The 22,525-nt window shown below is 37.2% G+C and overlaps 1 protein-coding gene across 1 annotated transcript in view; it reads left to right on the forward strand.

Annotated features, from left to right (window-relative positions):
- The window catches only part of LOC126162055 (cullin-3), a 264,745-nt gene that overhangs the window by 104,148 nt on the left and 138,072 nt on the right, over positions 1 to 22,525 (forward strand). The window contains exons 2-6 of the mRNA XM_049918298.1: positions 2,108 to 2,305; positions 3,876 to 4,061; positions 5,880 to 6,083; positions 13,278 to 13,457; positions 14,144 to 14,338. Coding sequence (XP_049774255.1) covers positions 2,108 to 2,305; positions 3,876 to 4,061; positions 5,880 to 6,083; positions 13,278 to 13,457; positions 14,144 to 14,338 — 963 coding nt within the window. The remainder of the gene's footprint in view (positions 1 to 2,107; positions 2,306 to 3,875; positions 4,062 to 5,879; positions 6,084 to 13,277; positions 13,458 to 14,143; positions 14,339 to 22,525) is intronic.

The raw sequence follows: 22,525 nt of genomic DNA on the forward strand, positions 1-22,525 counted from the left end.
CTTTCTAAACTGAAGGAAACACTTCACGGCATTTGCTTCATAACCACTACAAATTCATCAGGCAATAGACCGCGACGCTCAAACTGTCAACACAACTGGCACTGCTAAGAGTATCCCACGACTTCCACATCGTTGGCAAGGGTTATACACAATGTTGGTGACAACTTTTAAGGTCAGTAAAACTTTGAAACATGTGTCTATTTTATACGAGCTGTAAATAAATAGTTGCCACTATTAAGGTTCCAACCCTCATATGTGTATTCAATGGGGAACTTGGAGAAAGCAATGATTGAATGAACAGGTTGACTAGGTTTATGAATCTTCCAAAGTATGTGGAATTTGGAAGTGTGAGGTTGTCACAGAGTGATAAATCTAATGTCATCCAGTATTGAACTTTGGATTTGAGCCCAAATATTTGAGAAGACCTTTGAATCTAGCGTGAATTGCTGGTTTCGTATTGCAGGGACAGAATTTATATGCAGTATTGTCATGCATTTGGTAGAAGTCCTCTGTGTCAACTTAGATTAAATGTCAGAAAGTTTCCAGTAGTTAAAGACGATCTGAAGGCTGTACAATTCAGTTTATTACTGTGTGTGTGTGTGTGTGTGTGTGTGTGTGTGTGTGTGTGTGTGTAATGGTGTGCTGGAATTATTTAAGCAAGTGTCACTGCTGATATATTGCATGTGAGGTAATGGAGTAATTTAACTCGGTTCATTTTTATTCATTTTACATAGATGACTAAGAGTATGTTGAGGTGGAATTAGCAAGCAAATGTGTGTGTGTGTGTGTGTGTGGGGGGGGGGGGGGGAGTATATTTTTCTTTTTCCAGTTTATAATCTGAGACTTCTTGTTAAAATGTGAATTGTGTGGACAAGATCACAAAATTTAACATAGGCAATTACTTAATTAGCAATCTTAGCCATTTGAATATGATGAATAGCATTGTTGATATGCTTACTGCACTTGTATGATTCAAATACAAAATGTGTGAGCAAGAGAGTCAGTGAGAAAAGTGAAAATTATTTGAACTGCTTCATATGTGTGTCATTTGATGACTGATATGTAAAAGTGGAGTATAGCTTCCCTAGCACTGCAGTGAATCTGCATACTTTGAAAAGCAGCAGTGTACTACTAGGATAAGTGGAGCCACTGTGAGTTAAAACATTGAAAAAAGCAGAGACATTGGGTGAGTGTGCATATAACATCAATTTGAATAAAGCAACAGTCATTTCATTTTGATAGGGCGGAGTTGATGTTAGCAGAAAGGTTAGAATGAGAGAATAATGTGTGAAGGGTGAAGGAAAAACTAGAAATGTTATTTGACTATCAGAATTTGTGTAAAAAGACAGTTGTGTTGCTTGCTTTGAGCTGATTGCCATGTTAAAATAAATTGTAGTTTAGTTTCCAGTGAAAACTCACTGGCTGGGTAAATGCATTACATGAAAGAATATAAATTCTGTTTCTTTTTTATATAAATTCTGTTTCTTTTTTATTATGGCCAACTGAGGGCCACACACATATTTCAGTTACCTCTCATTTGAATTTTTCGTATCCTCTAATATTGTTTCATCTTTTATCTTTGACTGCTATATCGTCAGACCACGTGTGTTCACTTATTGCTTTTGCATTGGACTCTTTAATTTTAACACATTCCTTGTGAATTTTTTTTTGCTTCTTTTTATTATATTTTGTATTTTTTAATCTTTATAACTTCTCAGATCTATTTATTGCTAATTACTTGTTGTAGCAATGCTTGAAGATATGTTTTATTATTCCTTCTGTGGGGATGCTCAAAAAAATACCCCTCTTGTTTTTATGATTGTCTCTTTTGTTTTTTCTGTATTTCGGTAGAGATTATAATTGCTTTTTAAGTTCCAAGCTTGTATGCTATTTAATGGAGCAAAAATTTTCCTCGTGATTCTTTTCCTTGGTACTTACACATTGTCTAGCTTATAATTTATTCTCACTCACTTGTATAGAGAAATTTTGGTTTCACCACTGTGTCGTAATGTTTTGTTTTTGCATTTTTCAATATGTACATCTTACATTAAATATTGTTTAATCTAAAGAGTATCTTTATAAATTTATATGATCAATTTTGTTCCAGATGACTATGGATGAGAAGTTTGTTGAAAGCATATGGGCCTTGCTGAAGAATGCCATCCAGGAGATTCAAAAGAAAAACAACTCTGGATTGAGTTTTGAAGAATTGTATAGGAATGCATACACAATGGTCCTTCACAAACATGGAGAACGTTTGTACACTGGCCTTAAAGAAGTTGTGACACAACATCTGGAATCAAAGGTTATAGCCCCCTCTGCTTTTATTAGCTATCAGTGATTTCATTTTTAATAAAATAATAATAATAGCAATTACTCAGCCCAGTAATGCAATTTTGCCATTCTATGCTACATTCCCTTAAAATATGGTTGTACGGTATCATCCTACATTTTATGAAAATGTTAAGTGATTGTATGGTGTCATCTTACACTAAATAATGAAAACCGAATATCGACCAGACTTTCACAGTGAACTCAACATGTCAATCTTAACGGAACAAAATTGACAATGGAAAGGTAATTTCCAGAGTAGCTCAAGGAGATGTGGCTTCATTGCACCATTTGAATCATGCTGATTTGGTCTTGGTTTGGAGATTGGCATTTAGGTAGTGGTATTCACCTAGTGCAACTTGATTAGAACTGTGTGTGCAGGAGCTTGTTCTTAGACATGTCAATAGACTTGTGATTTGTTTAGGAAGCCTGAAGTTTTGTCACCTTCAATTAGTCTTTGATGGCAGTATCTCTACTTGCTTGACAAAATTGTTGTTAGTAATTTTATTTAGTTTCCCCTTCCCTGATTTTAATCTGGTGAGCATTTACCGACAAAAATTGTTATATAGTGGGGTTCACTCAGTGTTTACATTTACTCAAACTTTTGTGCCACCAGGTTTTCTTGCAGTATAATTTTAGTTTTCCATTTCTACACCAGCATTTTCATTATAATTTTTAAATTTGTTTCTATAATCCACTGCTCTACTAGGGTACTTCAGATAGTGTCTGCACTTAAACTTTTTCCTTATAGGTTAAAACTGAATCTTAGCTTACTGAAAATAAGTTTAGCTTTTCAAGGTAAACAGTAAGAGATAATTAACAGTTTCATACATGCTGTTCTTGGAGATCATTACCAAATTATCTACTTACCACTTTTTTTGAGCTGGTGGGCAGCACTTGACTACATATAGAAGGAAGAAATTTCTAAATCCGAATAATAGGCCTAGACGACCTTCTGCTTAGGTCGAAAATTCCAAAATATTTTTAATGTGTGCAAGTCATCCACATTAATTAGAAACCTTCCTCAGCATAGTACTTACTGGCAGTAGTTGCATATTCGTATGTAGCTACATTGATCACACTAGGAGCATGCCTTACTTTATTTGGAAAAATTACCAAGCAATCAGTGTTTTGATTTAAACAACATTAATTAAAGTCTCTCTCTCTCCGCCCCCCCCCCCCCCCCCCCTCAAATTCAGTTTGGGGCTTTGATTAGATTGTATTCTCAGGTCAGGTCATTGCCAATTACATGTGACCTGGAAAATACAAACTTCTCATAACTGTATGGATGATATAACCATTAGATCTGCAGTGTCAGCTAAACAGATTTTTTTGGTGTGTGTGTGTGTGTGTGTGTGTGTGTGTGTGTGTGTGTGTTTGTTTTTTTTTTTTTTTAAGCTAATCTAACCTAACCTAACTTAATGTCTTGAACAGAGTTTAGTTATGTGAGCCATTTCATAAAGAAATGTGTTGTCATACAGTTGAAATAATTTGTAATTTGTTAATGAGACTCATCTGAACATGAACCTTTTGTTTCTATATAGGTCAGGGAAGATGTTCTCAATGCATTGCATAATAATTTTCTCCAGACATTGAATCAAGCATGGAATGATCATCAGACATCTATGGTAATGATCAGAGACATTCTGATGTACATGGACAGGGTTTATGTCCAACAGAATGATGTTGATAATGTATATAATCTTGGACTCATCATATTTCGTGATCAGGTAAGTTCTATGACTATGAGAACCAAATATTTGGGTACTTAAGTTTGTATTTCTGCTACCATGGCTCTGATTATATCTGTTGAGAAATTTGACACACAGCTAGTTTTTGTGGTTAACAATACAGGAAGTCGGTCGTAGGTCTTTAATATAGGTGTATTAAAGGCAGATGAAGAATGCCTACTTAATTTCAGGTTTTGAAATTTGTTGCATAAATACTGCATGACAAAAAAAGTGAACTACCCGGAGAAAATGGTCATATTTTAATGTTACTTCATACACATGTACACCTTAATGGGTATGTAAATGATTAAAGTTGCAATCCTGTCTGACAGGTAGAACGATAACCAGAATTGTTAGTGTTGTTACCAGGCGTGGTAGGGTATACAAGGAGTGTTAACAGTGCCAAATGCTGAGTAATCATTGTGACAAATGCGGAGTTGCAGAATTATCAGCACCATACGGAGTTTGAAAGTTGCCTCATTGTGGTTCTTTGTTTGGCCGTCGGCTCAAATTTTGCAGTATCTGCATTTGTAAGGCATTTGCATGTGACAGTGTCCTGATGTTGGATTGCATGGGAACGTGGGCATAGTCGTGCTGGTTCTCAGGTTTTAATTTGATTGTGTCTGACTACCACAAGGGAGGAACACTGTATTATGCACCAAGCATATCGTAACACCTTCACATCTGCACCTGCTATCTGAGTGCGAGTAATGGACACCCTGCAACATTCTTTGTCATCTCACGTCATTGGTCAGAGATGGGAAGCAGCTGGACTAGGGAATTACCATACCTATGTATAGGCTGCTGTAACACCACAAACATATGGCTGAATCTGGGACAATGTCATAACTGAGAAGCTTGGACTGCTGATGAAAGGCATCATATTGTGTTCAGTGATGAATTGCAGTTCTGTACTGCCATGGATGACTGTTAACAATGACTGTGGTGGGGAGAGGTCCCATTCTTCAATCTTTTGGAGAGAAACAGAGGTGTTACTCCTGGTGTCATTGTGTGGGGAGCCATGGGGTATGATTTCAGGTCACAACTGGTAGTGATTGATGAAACAGTGGTATGTCACAGACATCCCGGGTCTTCATGCACTAAGTCTCGTGCAGCAGTATGTGGTACAATTTCTCAACAGGATAATGATTGTCCACACATGGAATGTGTCCGACAGCCATCTGTGTATGTTGAACTACCCATTTCCAGTATGATCGCCAGATCTGTCCTTGCAAGAACATATTTAGGGCATTGTTGGACATCAAATCCATTCTAATGCCAGTATCAAAGACATTAAAAACCAATTATAACAGTTGTGTGCCAACTTGCTGCAGGAGAGGATACAGTGGCACTGACGCCTTTTCCCAACTGAATCAATGCTTGCATACAGGCCAAAGAGTGTGCTATGTCATATTGACAGTGGGCTCACACTCTGAAGTTCCTTGTAAATTTGACTAGGTTTTATAATCAGCAAAATAGCATCACATACCCTCACAGCCAGTGAAGTTTCATTTTGTGTCCTCCTATCCTCCTTGATGCTGCATTTCTTTTCTCAGTCATTGTACTTTTTGTCATTATTGCCGTGCATTTGAATGTACGTTGTTACATGGTTGTGGATTTCTTGAAATTGTACTTCATGAATCACATTTGTTTTGTGTAAGTAATGGCAATCTTGCCAATATATCCAGGAATAGCAGTGAAAATCATAATATTGTTGGACAATGACTTTCCTTTGTGAGAGAGTGAAAATTTTATATTCTATTTGTTTGTCCCAATTAGTTAATTAAATGTGACATAATAAATGTTCTTATTTTTCAGGTTGTTCGATATGGTTGCATAAGAGACCATTTAAGAGATACGTTGTTGGATATGGTAATGCGAGAGAGGAGAGGAGAAGTAGTGGATAGAATTGCAATTAAAAATGCATGTCAAATGTTAATGGTCCTGGGCATAAATAGCAGGTCGGTTTATGAAGAAGACTTTGAAAGACCCTTTCTTCAGCAGTCTGCAGAATTTTATCGGGTTTGTAAAAATATATTCTTATCAAAATGAAAATTCCGTTGAGAATACTTGTATTAACAAAAAAAGAGACAAAAGACTAGGCATTACTTACCTTCAGTTGGTGAAATTCAACACTTACATATAAACGTACAAAACTATCACAGCTCTCACAACTGTTAGTTTGTTTTTCAACAAGGAAACAATGGTTGGTTGGTAAAGGTTGGGCAGGAGGGGCAGGTCACTCAAATCCCAAGTTGACAGGGACATACCTGATGGTGAGGATAATGGGAGGTGTATTGTGAAAGGACAAGCATTAAGAGAGACATTCTGTAGCTTTGCAATTAAAATTAAATGCTTTCAATAAGTGGAATTTTGTAACATCTGAGTGCATAAAGAGGTGCAGAGAGAGAGAGAGAGAGAGAGAGAGAGAGAGAGAGAGAGAGAGAGAAATGAGATTTATTTACTCTTCTGTAAATCTATAACATTTTTATTGTTTTCAATTTCATGTTCTTTAAATTTCTTACGTTTTCCGAGTAACAGCATTATGTTTTTCATGTTATTAATACTGGTAGATCATATAATAGTATACCTTGAATTCCATTTAACTCTAGAGTTGTGATTGAAATTGTCATTCATTTTATGTTTCTTTCTGCTTAATTTACACTAGTACAGAAATTCCATTTCTGAAACTACCTCTTACTGTTTGTACAAGGAGGTTCTTTATGTGATTATGGAAGAAAACAGTGCAACATTCCCTGATACAAATTTTTGAGTAATTGAAAATAATTTATCTCAATTACACTAAACATTAATTTTACACTGCTTACTTTTGATGTCATATTTGTACTACTTTCTAACTTAGTTGAAAATAGAGATGACTTGTTATTAACAAGAAGCTGCAAAATCAGGCACATCCTGATAAGTATAAGTTTTCTAACATTCGGAACCAAATGTGTTTACATCTTGTCTGCCATATAAGAGTAAGTGGATGGAGGCAATGAGGCAGGCAACTTTATTTTGAGACGGAAGTGTTTTCAATCAATGAAATTAAGTGGTATATTATTTTGGAGGTTTGACAAGAAACCATGTTAATGTGGCAGATTGAACACCTTAATATTTCGTACTGCATTGTCACTTCCGGTGGTGGTATGTGTCATGTAGATGGGAGATAATTTTTAACTTCTGTACTACCATTAACGAGAATTTTCTTGAGGTTAGTTTCACCACTGTTAAAATTTATTGTTATATGTGCTGAAAATTACTTGCTACAGATTCTAAATAATAATAATAATAATAATAATAATAATAATAATAATAATAATAATAATAATAATAATAATACCCGTGGAGGCCCGGGAAAAGAATAGGCCTCCGGTATGTTCTGACAGTCGTAAAAGGCGACGAAAAGAACAAACCACTAATAGGGCTAACCCCCCTTTTAGTGTGATTACTTGGTTCAGGACAGAACTAAAGAAGCCTCAGACAAGCGCTGTCATGGTCGGGGACGACGCTTGAACCCTATGCCCGCCCACAATGGTAACGACACTGTTAGCCAACTGGAAAATGATTTAAATCCAAATAGTGGTGTTTTGCAGGATATGCTTCCTGCAACCACCCTAGAAGGAAAACAAAGACAGAGGATGAGATGGTCAGATAAAGTTAATCGACACCTCATGTTCTGTTATTACCAAGCAACAAACCTAGGAACCAACACAACTGGATACAGATCACAAGTATACACAACATTTATTACCAGATACCCGGAATTAAAATTTTTAACAGAACAACGACTAGCTGATCAGATCCGTGTAATAATAAAAAATAACAGGTTACCCCAGTCAGAATCAGAAAACATCAAACAACAAGTACAACAAATACTGGAAAAAAATAATGTGCAATTAGAAGAAGAAAATACAGTAATGGACTCAAACATCCCAGAGCAAACAAAGAAAGAACAACACACATCAATTAAACAATCAGAGGAAAACGAAATCTTAAGACAGCCACCAGCACAAACACAAATAGAACATGAAGTGTCACACATGTTAGATATATAAGAAAAATTTCAGTTGACATATATAGAATACAAAGACACAAATACTGACATTAGACCATTCTTGCATAGACCACCAAATAACCCACAAGTCGAAACAACAATAACAACTATCAACACAATCATACACAACAAAATAAATGAAAATACAACTATGGAAGAGTTACAACTACTGGTTTATGTAGGAGCACTCGCTACACTAAATATATGCACTAGGGAGAGATCAGAACCAACCAACACACATAAGAAACCCACAAAACCAGCATGGCAACACAGGCTACAGATCAGAATAGAAAAACTGAGAAAAGACATCGGACAGCTAACACAATTTATAAGAAATGAAATATCAGACAAAAAACGAAAAAGGTTGGGTAAAATCTCACACCAAGAAGTGATAGAGCAATTAGATGAGAAGAAGCAGAAATTACAAGCATTGGCCAGACGACTTGGAAGATACAAGTAAAGTGAAAATAGAAGGAAACAAAACCAGACATTCAACACAAACCAAAAGAAATTTTATCAGACAATAGATAACACACACATTAAAATAGACAATCCACCAAACATAACAGACATGGAACACTTCTGGAGCCACATATGGTCAAACCCGGTACAACATAACAGGCATGCACGGTGGATACAAGCAGAAACAGACACATACAAGATGATACCACAAATGCCTGAAGTGATAATTTTGGAACATGGAGTCAGCCGAGCAATTAATTTTATGCACAATTGGAAAGCTCCTGGAAAAGATAAAATAGCAAATTTCTGGCTAAAGAAGTTCACCTCAACACATTCACATCTAACTAAATTATTTAACAGTTACATTGCAGACCCATACACAGTCCCTGATACACTTACACATGGAATAACTTATCTGAAACCTAAAGATCAAGCAGACACAGCAAACCCAGCAAAATATTGCCCCATAACATGCCTACCAACAATATACAAAATATTAACTTCAGTCATTACACAGAAATTAACGACACATACAACATAGAACAAAATTATAAATGAAGAACAAAAAGGCTGTTGCTAAAGAGCACGAGGATGTAAAGAGCAACTAATAGTAGATGCAGAGGTGACATATCAAGCTAAAACTAAACAAAGGTTGCTATGCTATGCATACATTGATTACCTAAAAGCTTTTGATAGTGTACCCCACTCATGGTTACTACAAATATTGGAAATATACAAAGTAGATCCTAAATTGATACAGTTCCTAAACATAGTAATGAAAAATTGGAAAACCACACTTAATATCCAAACAAATTCAAATAATATCACATCACAGCCATTACAGATTAAGCGTGGAATATACCAAGGAGACTCATTAAGTCCTTTCTGGTTTTGCCTTGCTCTGAACCCACTATCCAACATGCTAAATAATACAATTTATGGATACAATATTACTGGAACATACCAACACAAAATCGCACATTTGCTATACATGGATGATCTAAAACTACTGGCAGCAACAAATCAACAACTCAACAAATTACTAAAGATAACAGAAGTATTCAGCAATGATATAACTATGGCTTTTGGAACAGACAAATGTAAGAAAAATAGCATAGTCAAGGGAAAACACACTAAACAAGATGATTACATATTGGATAACCACAGCGACTGCATAGAAGCGATGGAAAAAACAGATGCCTATAAATATCTAGGATACAGACAAAAAATAGGAATAGATAATACAAATATTAAAGAAGAATTAAAAGAAAAATATAGACAAAGACTAACAAAAATACTGAAAACAGAATTGACAGCAAGAAACAAGGCAAAAGCTATAAATACTTATGCTATACCAATATTGACCTACTCATTTGGAGTAGTGAAATGGTGTAACACAGACCTAAAAGCACTCAATACACTTACACAATCACAATGCCACAAATATAGAATACATCACATACATTCAGCAACAGAAAGATTCACATTAAGCAGAAAGGAAGGAGGAAGGGGATTTATTGACATAAAAAAACCTACATTATGGACAGGTAGATACTTTAAGAAAATTCTTTACAGAATGAGCAGAAACTAGCAAAATACACAAATCAATCACTCATATAAATACATCGGCTACACCATTGCAATTTCATAACCACTTCTACAACCCTTTAGATCACATAACATCAACAGATACGAAGAAAGTAAATTGGAAAAAGAAAACACTACATGGTAAGCACCCGTATCATCTAACTCAGCCACACATCGATCAAGACGCATCCAACACATGGCTAAGAAAAGGCAATATATACAGTGAGACAGAAGGATTCACGATTGCAATACAGGATCAAACAATAAACACCAAATATTCCAGCAAGCATATTATTAAAGATCCCAATACCACAACAGATAAATGTAGACTTTGCAAACAACAAATAGAAACAGTAGATCACATCACAAGTGGATGTACAATACTAGCAAATACAGAATACCCCAGAAGACATGACAATGTAGCAAAAATAGTACATCAACAACTTGCCATACAACATAAACTAATAAAACAACACGTTCCCACATACAAGTATGCACCACAAAATGTACTGGAGAATGATGAATACAAATTATACTGGAACAGAACCATTATAACAGATAAAACACCACATAACAAACCTGACATCATACTCACCAATAAAAAGAAGAAATTAACACAACTAATCGAAATATCCATACCCAATACAACAAATATACAGAAGGAAACAGGAGAAAAAATTGAAAAATACATCCAACTGGCTGAGGAAGTCAGACATGTAGCATCAGGATAAAGTTGACATCATACCAATTAAACTATCATATATCTAAAAACATAGATGATATGACTTACCAAACGAAAGCGCTGGCATGTCGATAGACACAGAAACATACACACAAAATTCAAGCTTTCGCAACCAACGGTTGTTTCTTCAGGAAAGAGGGAAGGAGAGGGAAAGATGAAAGGATGTGGGTTTTAAGGGAGAGGGTAAGGACACACACACACACACACACACACACACACACACACACACACATTTGTAAAGGCAAAGAGTGTCTGCATGTGTGTGTGTGTGTGTGTGTGTGTGTGTGTGTGTGTGTCTGTCCCCCCCCCCCCCCCCCCCCCCCCTAAGGTAAGTCTTTCCGCTCCCGGGATTGGAATGGCTCCTTACCCTTTCCCTTAAAACCTGCATCCTTTTGTCTTTCCCTCTCCTTCCCTCTTTCCTGAAGAAGCAACCGTTGGTTGCAAAAGCTTGAATTTTGTGTGTATGTTTGTGTTTGTTTGTGTGTCTATCGACATGCCAACGCTTTCGTTTGGTAAGTCACATCATCTTTGTTTTTAGATATGTTTTTCCCACGTGGAATGTTTCCCTCTATTATATTCATATCAATTATACTATCAAGTACAGGAGTCATACTACACAATATCCACCAGTACATCAATGCAATACAGCTACATACAAATGTATATATACAACTACAGAAATCTGTAATTGTTGATAAATGTTCAACTACCCGAAGTCTGAGAAGAGAAAGATGAAATAATAATAATAATCACTGATGGAGAAGTGACTGGAAATACTCAGTCCTTGATTACAGAAATGTTGAAAGCGAGATACTGCCCGACCGAATTTGTCACTTTGCAGTTGAGCGCAAAAGGTAATAGATGAGGTAGGTACTGGCAGAAGTAAAGCTATGAGGATGGATTGTGAGTTGTGCTTGGGTACTTCAGTCAGTTGAGCACTTGCCTGTGAAACGCAAAGGACCTGACTGAGTGTTTGCCCTCCATACAGTTTTAATGTGCCAGGAAGCTTCAGAGAGATATTTGTTGATGAAAAATATACAGAACATACATTATATTGCTATTAATGTCCCTTTGCATTATTGCAAAGAGCTGCAGCAGCTTGGGTTTGTGTATAATAAATCTGCTGCCTTTGGTATATTCTGATGAAATTCTATAGAACATCCCGTCAGTATATATGTACCTTGTAAAAAATTGTGCATCAATCCAAGAAGGTCTAAAACTTTTGTGAGCATGTGAGTGGGAAACATGGGGTTGCAAGCTTTTGCGGTACTGTTTCCTTTTCTGTGCTAAAAGTCTCACCACTTGGCTGTTCTGTGTACTCCACCAAATGGATCACCCACTGATGACAAGGAACTCAAGATTCCTGAGCTGTAGACAGGTAGTAATTGCCACTAGCCGTCTATTGCCATAAACTCTGGACCTGCTTTAATGACCACAACAGGTCTGCTGACTTTTTGTGCTCTCATGAAATCCTCTCTATATTAACACACTGTCAATCTATTCTTCACCTGTAAAAATAATGGCACACCTGAAAAAAAAAACTTAGAAGTAATAATGATTTTACAATATAAATGTTTTGTGAACTATAGGCAGTCAGTGAATACTGACTTGGCTCATAATCAACTTAACCTACTTGTAAAGTTGTTCCACTGCAGTTGAAATACTTCCAAAAATAATACATAACAGATAAATTATATCTCACCATGGCAAGATGTGTAGTTTGAGAATAACTTTAGCTTTTGGACATTGGGCCATTCAAATCGCTCCAAAAATAACAAAAGAATCTTAGTTTTAAATCCTTTCTTAAGTCATTATTTCTTGACTGACATACAAAGTAGATGCATCACTGTTTTATCGACCTGTTTTGAGTGGTGAAATAGAATAGTTAAAGTTGTTTAAAATTTACTCTGTATCTCATATAGTCAGACATGTATGCACAGATCAAAACCACATACTGTACTCATTCACGACCAGCAACTTTGTGACCTGTTTTTTCCACCATTAGAAGTGGACATTTAATTAAAAGTGCTGTACTTTAAAGTGCTATGCTGAAGTTAAATTCAGCTTTGTTGACCCATTCACCTGCCAATTTCTTAATTACATGTTACAGTTTTGTAAAGTTTGCCACTTACTCGGTTCACACATAGTAACTCAGATGACTTTGGGACTAGTGTGTGTGTAATGACAAATAGATGTGTAGGTTTTGTTCCCATCGGTGGCTGCATGATTACTTGTTCAGCAAATTCCATCCCTTCCTTTCCACCCACACGCTCCTTCCCCCCTCATTTCTTGGATATTGGTAATATGTGTGCTTCTGAATGAAATTTATAATATTAAAAAAGTAATTCAGTTTTTCCTTTTTTTCTAGTTGGAAAGCCAAAACTTCCTTGCAGAAAACAGTGCATCTGTTTACATTAAAAAGGTAGAAGCCCGTATAAATGAAGAAGCAGAAAGAGCAAAACACTATCTTGATGAGTCCACAGAAACCAGGATTGTAGAAGTCGTTGAAGAAGAACTGATAAAGAAACACATGAAGACGATTGTAGAAGTAAGTTGTTACCTGAAATGTATGAAGTTTTGTGGTCTACAACTGGATCAAAATAATAAAGTTGTGTTAATAGTTGGGCATAGCAGAGCTTCAAAAGGCAGAAGTAGTTTATTCACCATTTCCCACCACGCATAAGGTTGCTGCTTCAACAGCCATTTAGTACTCCAGTTATTCATGTGATCCTTCTTTAACATGCATTTTGAACCCCTTTGGATCATTAGAATAGCCTTAGTGCTTTTCTGTAGGCTGCAGTATCACAAATAGTTTGACATTTTGGTATATAGGTTAAACATGGTGCACAGAGAAACAATGAATATTTATCACAATAAGGTTATTGGCCGCAAATAACATCTGTGATAACACAGTAGTAAGAGGCACCTAGAGAACAGAGCAGTACACAGTACTGCTACAAAGAAGAGAACAGATAATGTGACAGACCTTGTTCACTGATTGATGATTGCAGTAATAGCTGCCCTGCAAGCAAACAGTGTCAGTCACTGTGGTATTCTGATCCAGATGTATTCATTACATTCTCTTCAGAATTAAATAAGATACATTTAGCTTCATTATATCCTAAAAAACACAACATGAAGAAATGTGAAACAGAAGCTTGCAAGTCTTCTAATCTTCAAACACACATAATGAGAACATGCACAGTGTGCTGACTGGTACTTATTTCGTTTCAGATGGAGAATTCCGGTGTTGTCCATATGTTGAAAAACCAGAAGACAGAAGATTTAGCATGTATGTATAAACTCTTTAACAGAGTAACTGATGGCCTGAAAACAATGGCTGATTGTGTAAGCCAGTACCTCAGAGAGCAAGGCAAAGCTTTAGTGCAAGAAGAAGAAGGTGGAACAAATGCCATTAACTTTGTGCAGGTGTGTTGACAGTAGTAACTAGCAGCATTATGTGAATCAAGTAGCATTCATTATGTGACTGTAGTCCTCCTTGTAATTAGAATTATTACATTCTTTGCAATGTGTATGGTATTTCAGCTGTCTTGCTTACGAGCTGGAATAGTTAAGTACAATTCTTGAAGGATGTTTTCTACACTAGGTACTTTGCTTTGACTAAGGCTTGTCTGCTCTGTCAGATTCTTCTTTAGTTCATACTTGCCATCTGTTTTCTTACTATTTATACAGGTGCTACTCTCTTCTCCAAAGGTCTTTCTAATTGTCTTATAAGCAACATCTATTTTTCCCCATATGTTTGCATTCCTTCTCTAGCCATTCCTGCTTTGCCACTATGTTAGTCTCATTCTGTAGATGTCTGTATTCTATGCACACCCTTACTTATAAGTCCAGACATTACAAAGCACAACTATTACTTAGTAATAACTATCTCATAGTTTGAACAACATTAAAACATGTAGTAAGAGCAAATGCATTATATTTGCAGATAAATGGTACTTATCTTGCAAAGTTGGTCTTGGTGTGTCAGGGCTGGTTCCTGTGTTCCAGTATAATCAATTGAAAAGATTTTGTCCAGATTGTTTAAATGAAAGGTTACTGGAACATTATGTTGCTTTTAACCATTTTGTTTTTTTATTTGCATGTTCTCGAAACATCATTTACCATCACATATTTGACACTTTACCCATGGCCCTTGCTGCTTTCGGAGGGGTGGCTTGTGTACCTCAGCGAAACAGATAGCTGTACCATATGTGCAAACCTCAGTGGAGGGGTATCTGTTGAGCAGTCAGACAAGCGTGGTTCCCAAGAGGGGCAGCAGCCTTTTCAGCACAGTTGCAGGAGCAACAGTCTGGATGATTGAGTGATATTTCCTTTTAACTCTAACCAAAACAGCCTTGATGTACTGGTACTGCGAAAGGCTGGCAGCAAGGGGAAGCGACACCCAGGATTTTTCCAGGGGCATGCAGCTGAATGAATGCTTAAATAATGATGCTGTCCTCTTGGGTAAAATGTTCTGAAGGTAAGGTAGTCCCCCATTCAGATCTTGGGCGAGGACTACTCAGAAGAACATCGTTAACAGGAGAAAGAAAACTGGCATTCTGTGGGTTGAAGCGTGGAATGTCAGATCCCTTAATCAGGCAGGTACATTAGAAAATGTAAAAAGGGAAATGGTTAGGTTGAAGTTAGATGTATTGGAAATTAGTGAAGTTTGATAGCAGGAGGAACAGGATTTCTGATCAGGTGGATACCGGATTATAAATACAAAGTTACATAGGGGTAATTTAGGAGAAGGTTTAATAATGAATAAGAGAATAGGAAAGTGGGTAAGCTACTATGGACAGCGTAGTGAATGCATTGTTGTTGCCAACATAGGCGCAAAGCCCACACTTATCACAGTAGTACTAGTTTATGTGGCAGCTAGCTCCGCAGATGAAGAAGGGATTGAATAAATGTGTGATGAGATAAAAGAAATTATTCTGACAGTTCTGGGAGACAAAAATGTAATTGCGATGGGGGTACTGGAATTTGATAATAGGAAAAGGAAGAGAACGAAAAATAGTAAGTTAATATGAACTGGTAGAAAGGAATGAAGGGGAAATTGCCAGGCAGCAGTTTGCACAGAGCATAATTAATCATCACTAACACTTGTTTTAAGTATCATGAAAGGAGGTTGATACATGGAAGAGACCTGGAGACATAGGAAAGTTTCAAATTGAATATACTGGTAAGACAAAGGTTTTTGAATCAGATTTTAAATTTTAATACAGTTCCAGGATAAACGTAGACTCTAAGTGCAATTTATTGGTTATGAACCACAGATCGAAACTGAAGAGATTGTGGAAAGGTACAAAATAAAGGAGATGGGACCTGGATAAGTTGAAAGAATGAGAGTTTCAGAGATAGCATTAGCAATGATTGACAAGAACAGGGGAAAGGAATGATGATCAATGGGTAGCTTTGAGGGATGAAATAGTGAGGCAGCAGCGGATCAAATGGGTAAAATGACAAAATCCATGGATAACACAGAAGATATTGAATTAAATTGATGAAAGGGGTGGGAAAAAAATGCAGCGAATGAAGCAGGTAGAAGGAATACAAACACCTAAAAAAACGGGATTGACAGGAAGTACAAAATGGCTAAGTGGGGATGATTAGAGGACAAATGTAAGGATTTAGAAGAATATTTCACTGCGGAGGGGGGGAGATAATGCCTACAGGAAAATCAGAGACAGTTAGAATAAAGAAAAGCAGCTGTATGAATATCAAGAGCTCAGATGGCAAACCAGTACTAAGCAAAGAAGGAAAGCTGAAAGGTGGAAGGAGTATGTAGGTGATATACACAAGAGAGGTGGACTTGAAGGCAATATTATAGAAATGGGAGGTATGATACTTCAAGAATAATTTGACAGAGCATTAAATGACCTAACTCAAAATAAGGCCTCTGGATTGGACGAAATCTCGTCAGAACTGCTGATAGCCTTGGGGTAGCCAACATGACAGAACTCTTCCATCTGGTGTGCAAGATGTATGAGACAGGTGAAATATCCCTAAACTTTAAGAAGTTAAAGAATATTCCAATTTCAAAGAAAGCAGTTGCTGTCGGGTGTGAAAATCTGTTAGTTTAATAAGTCATGGTTGCAAAATACTAATGTGAATTATTTACAGAACAACGGAAAAACTGGTAGAAGCAGACTTTCATGAGGATCAGTTTGGATTTTAGAGAAATGTAGGAACATGTGAGGCAATACTGACGCTACGACTAAGGAGATAGGTTAGGGAAAGCAAACTTAAGTTTATAGCGTTTATAGACTGAGAGAAAGCTTTTGACAATGTTGACTGTAATACTGTCTTTGAAATTCTGAAGGTAGCAGGTGTAAAGTAAAGGGAGTGAAAGGCTATTTACAACTTGCGTAGAAATTAGATGGCAGTTATAAGAGTTGAGAAGCATGGACGGGGAGCAGTGGTTGAGAAGGTAGTCAGACAGGGTTGTAGCCCGTCCTTGAGGTTATTCGGTCTGTACACTGAGCAAGCAGCAAAGGAAACCAAAGAAAAATTTGGAGTAGGAATTAAAGCTCAAGGAGAATAAATAAAAATCATGAGGTAATTCTCTCGGAGACACCAAAAGGTTTGGAAGAGCTGTTGAACGGAATGGACAGTGTCTTGAAAGGAGGGTGTAAGTTGAACATCTACAAAAGCAAGACAAGGATTATGGAATGTAATTAAATTAAGTAAGGTAATGCTGAGGGAATTAGATTAGGAAATGAGGCACTTCCAGCAGTAGATGAGCTTTGTTATTTGGGCAGCAAAATAACTGGCGATGAATGAAGTAGAGAGCATATAAAATATAGACTGGAAATGACAAGGAAAGCATTTCTGAAGAAAAGGAATTTGTTAACATCGAATGTAGACTTAAAGGTTAGGAAGTCTTTTTTGAAGTTATATATCTGGAGTATAGGCATATGTGGATGATAAACAGTATACACAATTACAAAAGAAGAGAATAGAAGCTTTTGAAATATGGTGCTGCAGAAGAATGCTGAAAGTTAGATAGGCAGATCACATAACCAATGAGGAAATACTTAATAGGACTGCGGTGACAGTAAATTGGTGCCACAACTTCACCACAAGAAGGGATTGATTGATAGGACACATTCTGAGACATCCGTTTAATATTGGAGTGAAGGGCAGGAGGGGGGGGGTGGGGGGGGGGTGGAAGACAACGATGATGACAATGGCATTTCACACTTTTCAAATATATGTTGTTCAACATGCTTCAGCCATAAAAAGAACATAATGATCAGAGAACAACATGCACCAAATTCAGTAGATGCTAAATCCACTCTACTCCATGTTACCATTATCTAACACTGTCTAAGTCAACTCTGACACATTTGTTGCCCAAAATACATTATATTTTAAGAGTCCACCTTCCATTACCTACTAGAACTGGATATAGTTGAAATTAGTATTAACATGACTATCTTTATTAAAATTATTTTTTCAGGTTTAATTTATATTTTGTTTTCAGAAAATAATTACCTATGTAAAGATTTATAGCCTAAATGGTTAATAAAAAAGGTTGAAAATTTTGGTAGTATGAAAAAAAGTAGATTCCTATTTTCTGTAAAATTGATTTCATTATCAGTAGAAAAATTAGAAATGATGATAGAAATTTTGTTTACGTGAAAACTGAAGTATAACAATATTACATTGACTGTAAATTTGGTTTTTGATCATTTAATTTGACAGTTGTGATTACTAATTTTTGTGGAACATGCTTCATAGTATAGAACAAACTGATACAAATAATAAAAATATATTATCAGAAAAATAGTATACAGATAAGAAATATATAATTCAGTAAGAAAATTAACCTAGCCTGGCCAGAATGTATACCGTATTTACTTGAATCTAAGCCGCACTCGAATATAAGCCGCATCTGAAAAATGAGACTCAAAATCAAGACAAAAAAAATTTCCCAGATCTAAGCTGCACCTGAAATTTGAGACTCTGAAATTCAAGGGAAGAGAGAAGTTTTTGACCCCACCTCGAAATTGAAACAAAGTTGGTCCATTGTAACATGAGACACAATTTAGGTCGAATGGAAGAAGATACAGCTACAGTAGTTTGGTTCGAGTCATAAGCTTAGCAGTTAAGCTTTACCAGGTACTATTGCTATGCGTCGGGCGCTCTGTCCGTATTTGTACTAGTAACCCCCCCCCCCCCTCCCCCTTGAACCATGGACCTTGCCGTTGGTGGGGAGGCTTGCGTGCCTCAATGATACAGATAGCCGTACCGTAGGTGCAACCACAACGGAGGGGTATCTATTGAGAGGCCAGACAAACGTGTGGCTCCTGAAGAGGGGCAGCAGCCTTTTCAGTAGTTGCGGGCAACAGTCTGGATGACTGACTGACCTGGCCTTGTAGCACTAACCAAAATGGCCTTGCTGTTCTGGTACTGTGAACGGCTGAAAGCAAGGGGAAACTACAGCCATAATTTTTCCCAAGGGCATGCAGCTTTACTGTATGATTAAATGATAATGGCGTCCTCTTGGGTAAAATATTCTGGAGGTAAAATAGTCCCCCATTCGGATCTCCGGGCGGGGACTACTCAAGAGGATGTCATTAGCTGGAGAAAGAAAACTGGCGTTCTACAGATCGGAGCGTGGAATGTCAGATCCCTTAATGGGGCAGGTAGGTTAGAAAATTTAAAAAGGGAAATGGATAGGTTAAAGTTAGATATAGTGGGAATTAGTGAAGTTCGGTGGCAGGAGGAACAAGACTTTTGGTCAGGTGAATACAGGGTTAAAAATAAATACTCAAATAAGGGTAATGCAAGAGTAGGTTTAATAATGAATAAAAAAATAGAGTACGGGTAAGCTACTACAACAGCATAGTGAACGCATTATTGTGGCCAAGATAGACACGAAGCCCACGCCTACTACAGTAGTACAAGTTTATATGCCAAGTAGCTCTGCAGGTGACGAAGAAATTGATGAAATGTGTGATGACATAATAGAAATTATTCAGGTAGTGAAGGGAGATGAAAATTTAATAGTCATGTGTGACTGGAATTCAAGAGTAGGAAAAGGGAGTGAAGGAAACATAGTAGGTGAATATGGATTGGGGCTGAGAAATGAAAGAGGAAGCCGCCTGGTAGAATTTTGCCCAGAGCATAACTTAATCATAGCTAACACTTAGTTTAAGAATCATGAAAGAAGGTTGTATACATGGAAGAAGCCTGGAGATACTAAAAGGTATCAGATAGATTATATAATGGTAAGACAGAGATTTAGGTACCAGGTTTTAAATTGTAAGACATTTCCAGAGGCAGATGTGTACTCTGACCACAATCTATTGGTTATGAACTGTAGATTAAAACTGAAGAAACTGCAAAAAGGTGGGAATTTAAGGAGATGGGAACTGGATAAACTGAAAGAACCAGAGGTTGTACAGAGTTTCTGGGAGAGCATAAGGGAACAATTGACAGGAATGGGGGAAATAAATACAGTAGAAGAAGAATGGGTAGCTCTGAGGGATGAAGTAGTGAAGGCAGCAGAGGATCAAGTAGGTAAAAAGACGAGGGCTAGTAGAAATCCTTGGGTAACAGAAGAAATATTGAATTTAAATGATGAAAGGAGAAAATATAAAAATGCAGTAAATGAAGCAGGCAAAAAGGAATACAAACCAGGGTGTATATGACCTGGGACAACCGGGAAATCCGGGAAAAACCTGGGAATTTTTTCATCCGGGAGAAAACGGGGAAAAACCCGGGAATTTTTCATTGTTTCAGCTTTCGGTTAAATTTTTGTAATTTTGACTGCAGAATTGATTTTCTAGCAAAGATCGTTATTGTATCCTGCTACTGGAGAATGATACTGCAGCAATAAAATATAAACGAGAGGGAAAAAAACTTTAGTTGCAAAGGAAATGTGCAATTTACAACAAAACCACGTGCACGCACAAGCGTCTGCAAATAGCAAAAATATGAAAAAGGCCGTAGGGCGCAGACTGTAATTCTTCGTAACAATGAACTGCTTGTTATGAGCATGACGTCACAACTGTTCACATTAGGTTCGTTTGACCAATTGCCAGCGGTGTGTTGCGCATGCGCATTTGACTCACATATAAGCAGTACCTTCTCCCGCTCCCCGCTATGGCGCTACTTGTAGTTTGGCTGTTTGAGATGTAGTGGGGAGGGGGTTAACCTGCATGTGACCCATGTTTGCATTAAGTGATTTCGCTGCTTCTCTTCGTTTACAGATCCCACGTCACATGAAAACAAAACGGATTTCTGTGGCCATGAGCTATCAAGTGAATTAAAATACATTCACATGATTACGGAGGGCAAAAATATATTATTATTTTATTTCCAAGTTAGTAGCAGTCAAGCATTAATCGCCTTGCAGAACAATATTTTTGCAAGTTTGCTAAAGAAATTTGACTTTGATTAATCTTTCCGCTGAGGCGATCATTTTATTTGAAACAAAGTGTTTCATTCTACAGTATTGGCTAGTTCCAACTGTTCGCTGAATTTCAAGTGCACGTTATCATCTTTTGCCATGTATGGCATTATGCCATAATAAAGAACCAAAAATGAGATCGCATAGTACTGGTACTCCAAGAAAATTTACATCCCAAAACCACACTGAAAAGCTTAATATCAGATGGAACCTGCTTCATCGTGAATCTGGAAAAAGCCAGTTTGCACTTCAAGCTGAATTATGCATTTTAGTATGGTTTACAAAATTCCGTTGCTCTTTGGAGTATCGTCTGATGCCCTGTTTCTTTGATGGTGTAATCTAAGCTCTCTTAGTGCTTTATACACACGAACATGCGGGCTTCCTACACCACTGCAGTTGCACACGCACAATAATGTCTGTTTTCTGGCGCTCTCTGGCAACTGGTAAATCGAACCTATTTCTAACAGTCTCCGGGTAATATTGCGAACGGTGGTTAGAAAAGCGTTACTTTCAAAGTAAATTTCTTTTTACCCAAGATGAATTATGTTACATGTGAGAAAGAGGGATGGATATCTAAATCACAGAGCGTTCGAAACTGAACAGTTTGAGGACCAGCCACTTACAAAAATTTCGAGCCTCGAGACATTTATGTAATAATTTTAAATTTACTGGCATATTTGTGTGATGTATCTTAAAGTATAACACACGCAAAAAAAGATCAATATTACATGTGAAAGCTTAGCTTCTGTTGTAGCATGTTAATCTTAGAGACCAATATTATATGTGAAAGCTTAGCTTTTCTTGTAGATATACGGTACTGTGTACATTAATGTAAACCGTTAACTTTTCCTCTTGTGTCTTCGCGCTATGTAACAAGTGATGGTGCTATTGGCTGACTAAAACATGTGTCCTATGCTCTGAATAACTGCTGTCGTGCCGGCTGCGGTGGTCTAGCGGTTCTGGCGCTGCAGTCCAGAACCGCGGGCCTGCTACGGTCGCAGGTTCGAATCCTGCCTCGGGCAAGGGTGTGTGTGATGTCCTTAGGTTAGTTAGGTTTAAGTAGTTCTAAGTTCTAGGGGACTTATGACCTAAGATGTTGAGTCCCATAGTGCTCAGAGCCATTTGAACCATTTTTTGCTGTCGTCGTCTGGCGAGATCTCGTGGCTTGAGATATGACTCGCTTACAAAAG

Source organism: Schistocerca cancellata, chromosome 2, assembly GCF_023864275.1.
Source record: "Schistocerca cancellata isolate TAMUIC-IGC-003103 chromosome 2, iqSchCanc2.1, whole genome shotgun sequence".
NCBI lineage: Eukaryota > Metazoa > Arthropoda > Insecta > Orthoptera > Acrididae > Schistocerca > Schistocerca cancellata.